An 8,186-nucleotide genomic window follows, 5' to 3' on the forward strand; every position below is an offset into this window, starting at 1 on the left:
CCTTTCTTGAGAGTGATATGAGCATATTTTAACTGATCTACTGGCTGAGCATCTACATCAGGTACAAGGATGGAATAGAAGCTAGAGCCAAATTCCTCACTGCCAAAGAAAGGTGCAATATATTCCCATCTCTCATCGCCCATCTGGACAAATGGACAAACGTACATAACGATGGGATCTTCCACATCTCTCATCGCCCAAACGGGGTCTCGACTTCGGCCCGACATGGACACGAAAGCCATTAATCTCATGTAAGGCGCCAAGCTCAATCGAATCAATCGAAACACAAGCAGAAGATCTGATGAAACTTCGGGAGCAATCCAAAAGATGAACTCCAGAATTATCGCAACAAACGAATCCTGCTCCACGCGAGATAAAACCATCTCGAATAGAGAGGATCAACGCATTCCATTCGATCAGCGATGACGGGACATCGGTTGCAGCGGTGGCGTTGGGCGGTGGTGCGGTGTCAGGCGGCTTGGAAGGTTCGGGCTTTGGGAGAGAAGGAGCCATCGACTCTTAGAGAAGGAGCCTAGTCAATTCACTATGGTGGCGCGATTCAAGCAAGATAAAGATTGGACACAATTCCCAAAACCTTGAGAGCTATGGATTTCTATCGAACACCCTCCGTGCGCTAGAAGGGAGGTACCTGGTCTCGCCGCTCGAGGACTTGGGGTTCAAGCGCATGTGGGGGTGGCCCCGCTAGCGCCGGAGATGGACATCTCTGGCGAGGCCGGCGGCGATCTCGGCGCATGGCTGGACGGCTTCTCGAAAGGCGTGGTCGTCTAAGTGTGATTCGGGCGGTACTGGCCGCACATCATTTGTAAATGCAAAATAGTTAGTATTTTTTGAACATAATAATGGGCAATCTGCACGTACAACATTTGGACATTCATAAACATATTGGTCGTAACAAAAGCTGGAGTTCGATTCCAGCCTTGTTTTTAGACACAGTGTTGCACAATTAGTGCTCTAATCAAAGTACTCCCTCCATACCGGTTTACTGGGCTCATAGTAAAATTAGGAAAATACCGATAATTAGGACCAAGTTGCAATTAGTGCTCTGATTAAATAGCGTGCATGGCTCCCTCAGCCGCTCGTTGGCCTCCCCGTAGCCCCTTTAATTCTTCTACGCGTAGAAAACACCCGTGCATGGAGGTTCTGATTGGCAGAAAAAGGATCCCGCATGCGGCAGCCTAGCTGGACGGGAGCTGTTTCTTCTCTCGACATTAAGGACTGTAATTACTATCTCTAAATTGCAGTTTTGTAGCATGTTGATTGGCTAGAAAATGTCAACTGAAAATTACCTTGCCCACTCATAGCCCGCCTTGGTTGCAGCGCTCTCAGCCCAATAAACCGGTATGGAGGGAGTATATGGACATAATAATCATACGGACGTACGCCCCAAAAGTTATGGCACCTAAATCGTGTTTAAAGTCGCATTTTGTTTGAGCCAAAGCACGACTTACCGTGTAACTGAAAAGGCCTACGGTTTGGCTTCGTAGAATTTCTATCACTGGCAGCTGGGTCCCCGGTGCAGTACCTCCAAAATGTCAATTCCCGCCAGAGAGAAGAAGTCCTTCCAGTATTCCAGTCGCGGCACATGCGCGCGGCCGAAACGAAATTCCATCACCCGCCTTCTGCTCCCCGCCCACTTCTTCGCCACGTCAGCGATCCGCGTCGAAACGCATCCAGACGGTCCATCCTGAACAGCGGCGAACGGCTGGAATTACTTGGCAGCACCGATCCGCGGCTACCACCCTTCCACCAATCAGCGTCCACCTCCTCCCTTCTATATATTGCCCCGCGTCCTCCTCATTTCCACACATCTCATCTGCAACCAATTCCCCACCTCCCACCGGAACCCAACCTCTCTCCCCGTCGAAGCAGCAGCAGCTCCCATGGCGCCCAAGGCAGAGAAGAAGCCAGCGGAGAAGAAGCCCGTGGAGGAGGAGCCTACCACCGAGAAGGCCAAGAAGACGCCCGCCGCCAAGAAGCCCAAGGCGGGGAAGAGCCTGCCGGCGGGCAAGACCGCCGCCAAGGAGGGCGGCGAGAAACGGGGCAGGAAGAAGGGCAAGAAGTCCGTCGAGACCTACAAGATCTACATCTTCAAGGTGCTCAAGCAGGTCCACCCCGACATCGGCATCTCCTCCAAGGCCATGTCCATCATGAACTCCTTCATCAACGACATCTTTGAGAAGTTGGCTGGTGAGTCTGCCAAGCTCGCCAGGTACAACAAGAAGCCCACCATCACCTCCCGGGAGATCCAGACCTCCGTGCGCCTCGTCCTCCCTGGGGAGCTCGCCAAGCACGCCGTGTCCGAGGGCACCAAGGCCGTCACCAAGTTCACCTCTGCCTAGATTGTTCTGTCCCCTTGTAGCTGGCTGACTGGCTGGCAGATCGGTGGTAGTCCGTAGTTAGCAGCGTGAGTCTGTTGTTAGTGTGTGGTGTTGCAAGAATTGTGCTCGTTCTGTACGAATATCACTCTGTTTCTCTATCTCGAGAAATAGTAATGGTGCTACCTAATCTGATTGAATCATGTTTGTCTGTCGTGCTCGTTTCGTACATTGTTGTTTATGTGATATAGTATTTTGGTCACACTTTGGGTGTTAGGATCTGATGCTTCCTGCTTTATATTTCAGTATGCCGATCTGTAAATCTTGGCAGATGTAGCCTCTGAATCCTCTCAGTTCCATCGCAATGCACTGAAAATCGCAGCCACATGGAACTATGTGTTTGCTCGGAAACCACAATCCAGAATTTTTCTGGCTCCTAGAAACCAGAGCGTTGCTGCGATTGGGCATTTTCAGGTCTGCGTAGGATATGTTTGGTCGTGATTTCAGTTATAGCAGTGGTCTCTCCTCAAGCCTGTAGTTTGGAGCCATGCGTCTCCTTGTTCCTTATGTCTTGTGGATCCTTGCTTTTTTTTCGAGATTCAGGTGTACTCTGTAGTTAGATGTTGGACTGTGATCTTATATGAAGTGTGTTTGCGTGCGGAAACAGCAATGTTATTTCAGTATGAAGAGATGCGGGCGTTTTTGTATCGATCTGATTCGTGTCGTGTGTTGTCCCTATGAGCTTGTGTATACTCGATGGAGTATTTACTATTTAGTTTTGAGTCCACCTGCTTTGATCTGTTACAAGCAGCTGTCTGTGTTCTGAATTTGTTTACTGTTGCACTCCATCGTGTCGTGCAGTTGGGATTAGGCAACCGGAGTCCGGAGGTAACTTTCAGGAGCGGGAGACAAAGTTTGCGCACGGTCGGGATTTCAGTTTGGGTCGACATCCCGAGCTGGAACTTCATTCCTCCACGCGCTCGCCCAGTCCGGCCGCCCCCACGACGCCGTCCGGGTCTTGGACCACATGCGCGCGCGGGGCCTCGCCCCCGACTCCCACGTCTGTGTCGCGCGCCTCACAATGCTCGCCAGATCCGGGATGACGGCCACCGCGCGCATGGTGTTCGACGATATGACGCGCGCCGGGGTGTGCCGCTGGATGGCTTCTCGTTCAACACCGTCATCATGCTCTACGTCAGGAAGGGGACGCGCATGAGCAGATGGTGAGCAAGGGCGTCGAGGAGGCAGACATCTGTCACCGTGATCATCTTTGAGTTAAGCGCGTCACAATAGAAAACAATCAGCGCGCAATATACCGGTGACTAACTCTTTATACTACTTCACTGGTTATTTGGGCACAGCAGTCTATACTAATGATGTCTCATTTGTATGTCTGCAGGATTTCCACCCAGTTATAGTGCATTTTAATCACTCGACGATGCTTTCTACAAGAAGAATAACACAGATGCAGTTCTACTCATTCGTCAAGAGGCCTTCCACCAGATAAATCAGTGCACAGGTCTCTGATCCCAAGGCTTTGCAGCAGGGGCTTGGTTGATCTTGCACAAAAAGTACTTCACTAAAATGCAAGGAAAAGGTTTAGAAGCGGACTGTCTTGTGTATGCTACACTTGCATCCGCACAGCTGACTGCAGGAAAGCTGGCTGCTGCTTCAGACACACTGAACGAGATGGGTAAGAGGCAGCTGTCTGATTTACAACTGCATGTGCAGTTCCTATGGGAAAGAAAATGATACTTGATACACTGAACATGTTCTCGGTTCATGCCATCGAAAGGGGCCTGATTGGGACGAATGTGTACGAACTGATGCACCAAGCAATGCTGAAATCATCGGAGCCTGCGGGTGAGAACGAGTGATATGCTCCCGTTCCAAGGCCGAGCTAGCCGGCGCCTGCAAAAGGAGAGCTCGAGGGCTTATATACCTGTGGAAGTTTCATGGACCATCACACAAACGTCCCCTACCTAAACCTTCTTTCGTACAGGGTAGGAAATACACTCTGGTAATTCTTGACATCTCTTTGTTCCTTGTTGGCTGACTGTATATCGATCTTGTGTGTTTACTGTATATCTAAACTTGTTTTCAGCTGCCTTCTGAATTGGCATCATGTCTTGTTGGTATGGGAGCAATAGCACAGTTCAGGAGGCAATCACACCTTGTTATTCTTACTCACCGGTAAGTACCGCCTCCTCTTCATTCCCCCTAAATTTCGAGGGTTCTAGATTCCTGGTTCTGACAGGGTAAGTTTCAGTTCTTGGAGACATTCAATCATGGCCGGGTAGAGTTCTGCAGTGTGATGTTTAGGAAGCTGCCATTTAATCCTTCGATATACTCACGTGAAGAGTTTTTATAATTGCTTGTAAAAGGTACAAGTAATGTAGCTATACTTTGCAATTTTCTGAATTGTAGAGTGTGAGCCTGTGGTTGCTGCTTGGCTTAAACGCCCGTATGAGTTGGCAATTACATAAACAATTACTTCTTAGCTCTGCTAGAATCTGAAGAGCTAGTACTACACATGATCTTTAGTATCTGTTTGCCAAAGGGTCAGCTAGTGATGGTTTTAAGCATCTGAAGTGATTTTGATCCATATAGTTGTATGCTTAAGGTTTGATAATAACAAATTCTGCATATTCTTTGCCTCAGATAATCCCTGTGACGGTTACACAATCGGAGGTAATTAAAGGCTTACGTTTTCTCTTGTTCATTTTTCCATTTCATTTCTTGCTCAGTGTTCGTGCACAACTCCTAAATGCTTCTATCGGAAGCTTATGATGGCACCTATTTGCACTTGAATATTACTGTGAGTACACCATCAGTGCACGGACATTTTGGCTGGTATATTGAACTTGAACCTGATTATTTCTTGGATTGTTGATCGACCTAGTAGATACTTTGAGAGCCAAACAAAGCTCCATTTGGTGTGCTCCAAGGACATGTGTGTCCCTGATCGACCTAGTAGATTCTCTCTCTGCATTTGCTTCTGTCGCAGTTCAGAATATGTGTTCTTTGGTGATGTCCAAGTCTTGGTACAGTGCATACTATATCTGCAACATAATTCAAGGAGACCGGGGTCATGTCCTACCAATCAAGATATCGAGTGACAAACTGTTGGTGATGTGTGTGTCAATGGTATGTTTCACTGTACCCTCTATTTAAGGTTTATTGTACTCTTCTACAGTTCAATCTTTCGAGCATTAGGAGCTTTCTGTCAACTCCGAAGAATTGTTTCTGGAGACACGGGCAATGTGTAGATGACTCCTGCCGCATTAGCAAAGAGTTACAAAAGAAGCATTCGTAAGGTTTTCAGCAATACGGATTGAATCTTTTTTCCTTCGTTCATATTCTGCTTGCCCACTATTTACAAACTCCATTGTGGCTGCACCAGTCACATTCACATGTTCCCAGGTACCAATTTCTCTACATTCATGATGTCAATGACCATTTTGCTTTACTATGATATATTCCCAACATTTAGGTTTATCTTTTTTTTGCATGATCAGATTTTGACGCCACCAAGAAGCCAATTAATCATAAATTTTGTGATGCCTGCTTCGTGAGATCGTGACCAATGAAGGAATCATGTTATATTTGCCAATGCAAGGGGTTCCCACTAAATGTATGAAAACATATTTTCTTCTTTTTCTTTATTTCTTTGAGGGTGCATTGGTGTATGTCATATTCAAATTTGTTAATTCTCATTAATTTTCTTGGCATATGTTTGGTTGCAATGTGTTTGGTATTATCTAGTTCAACGGATGAAGCCTGGTGACCGGGTGTACACGTGAGCACGCGGTGAGAGACTGACACGTGTCCGACGGTGTTAGGTTTGCCGTTAAATGATAACTAGTTAGAAAATAAATCGAGCTCTGTGTGCCTTCGTAAGTACTGCTGTTTTTTTCCGATAAAGAAAGAAAATAGGTACTACTGCTCCGGACTGAAAATCTTGAAAAATAAAATAGTACACTAATACGGATTGATGTACACACTGTTACCGACTGAACAACCAAAGTTGAGATCATGCGCTCCGCGGACGAGAAACTCCGGGAGCGTTTCCAAAATTCAGAAACTGTATTGAATTTTATTGGTTCCCGCTGGTAATTAGCCAACAAATACAATCATGCATATAGTCAGTTTACCAAAACCAGATTAAGCTACAAATTACAAGGCCAAAATTGGTAACTGAAACTCTGTGAACATCGTTGTTCCAAGTATCAAATAATCCATCAAAAAATAGTTGTATCAACATGTTCTGAATATGGAGACAAGCATCATCTGCACTCACGGGCAAAATGCTCTTGCGGTCCTTTGGGTCATGATGACGATCAACAATTCCAGGATACTTGGAAAAACTTGAAGCAGTGAATTTTTCTTCCTCGAGCTTCAGTATTCCAGATCGGAAAAAACAAGAAAGGGCAAAGTGAATTAAAAAAACGATCTCTCTGTTTACACCTCAACTGAACAACCGGAGATTAATCGGGAAGAAATTTACCAGCCTAAAAACGAACACACAGCCAAACGCTAGAGCTGTTTTACTCGATGCACTAATCCACCGGGAGTCGGATGCACCAAGCCTGCATCGAGCGCGGGCGACAACGCGCTCCCAGGTGAAGCGAGGGACAGGCCAGCTCCCCCCATCCCGATGGCATGGCATGAGCGCAGCGCGGGAGTGTGGAACCTGGCGGATCTGGTAGCGGCGGTGCCGGCCGTGGCGCTGAACCAGGTCATTGTTGTCCTCCCATGGCGCTCCTCCTCCTCCAAATAAATCGAATCAAAATCAATCAATCAAACCGAGCAATGGCGCGAAACACATGACAGTATAAAAATGGTAAGGGCGTAAGGTACAGCTACAGAGTTGGCTAAGCTGTTACCTCAACAATGTCTCGGCTAAGTTGCGTGTTTCTGCAGATTCAAAAGAAGGGAGCAGAGATTTCTGCCTGCAAAATTGGAATGCTGTTTAGCAGCAACGATAGATTTGGACAACGTAATCTACACAGACTAGTCTAATACCACTACTTGGCAAGTTGGCATGCATCCACCTGAGAAAGCCACAGCTAGAAAGCTACCACAAAGGAGAGTCGTTCCTAACTTTGGTCCAGTCAACTAAAATGCGCGATGTCAAAATAAGGTGAGCGACAGGAACTGTCAATCCTGTACTAGGTAGGATCCAGTTAGAAATGAAGCAGATACTATCAGGAAATGCCAATCAACTAAACTGAACTGCACTTCGCTGAAAGATAACTCTAATGTAAGAACATCCCAAAATTGTTTAGCTGATCTTAGCATTTTCTGAATTGGGCTAATCTTAGGACGTCGTCGCTGCAGTAGTTCAGATAGAAGAGGTCATGCAAACTAGATGTAACTTGAGTCAAGCAAGCAAGCAACGAGTCTTACGGCGGCCCAGCCTCCATTGCCCCGTTAGGGAACTCGACATTTCTATCCTGCACCCGAAAACCAACAGCAAAAACCGTCAGTTCTCCGCAGCCAGCCATGAACAAAGCAGAAACATGGAACTATGGAAGCCTTCGGGAGAAGGTCGAATTTAATTAATTAATTAATTAATTACCAGACGCTCGTACTGCTCGAACACGGCGAGGTCAGCGCCGCCGTTGGTGCGGGCGCTGTCGGCGGGGCCTGATCCGGGCAGTGCGTCCTCTTCATCGTCGTCGTCGTCATCTCCGTCGCCCTTGGGCTGGTGGCGGATGCCGAGGCCCGCGTCGTAGTAGCGCTCGAAATCCTGCGCTGATGTCGGCCGGGGCGATTGGGGACAGCGAGATCTCAGCACGGGAGAGCAGGATGAAGAGCGTAGGCGGCCGCGGGTGAATTGTTTACCTC

The 8,186-nt window shown here is 47.4% G+C and overlaps 1 protein-coding gene across 1 annotated transcript; it reads left to right on the top strand.

Annotated features, from left to right (window-relative positions):
* Window positions 1-1,901: 1,901 nt before the first annotated feature.
* Window positions 1,902-2,360, top strand: LOC124666279 (histone H2B.1-like). Its single transcript, XM_047203623.1, has one exon. The coding sequence runs from the start codon at window positions 1,902-1,904 to the stop codon at window positions 2,358-2,360; it is 459 nt and encodes a 152-aa protein (XP_047059579.1).
* Window positions 2,361-8,186: the final 5,826 nt, after the last annotated feature.

The sequence above is a fragment of the Lolium rigidum genome, chromosome 6, assembly GCF_022539505.1.
Source record: "Lolium rigidum isolate FL_2022 chromosome 6, APGP_CSIRO_Lrig_0.1, whole genome shotgun sequence".
Lineage (NCBI taxonomy): Eukaryota > Viridiplantae > Streptophyta > Magnoliopsida > Poales > Poaceae > Lolium > Lolium rigidum.

Coding starts and splice junctions, on each gene's coding strand:
- LOC124666279 (XM_047203623.1), top strand. CDS start 1,902: ATGGCGCCCAAGGCAGAGAAGAAGCCAGCGGAGAAGAAGCCCGTGGAG.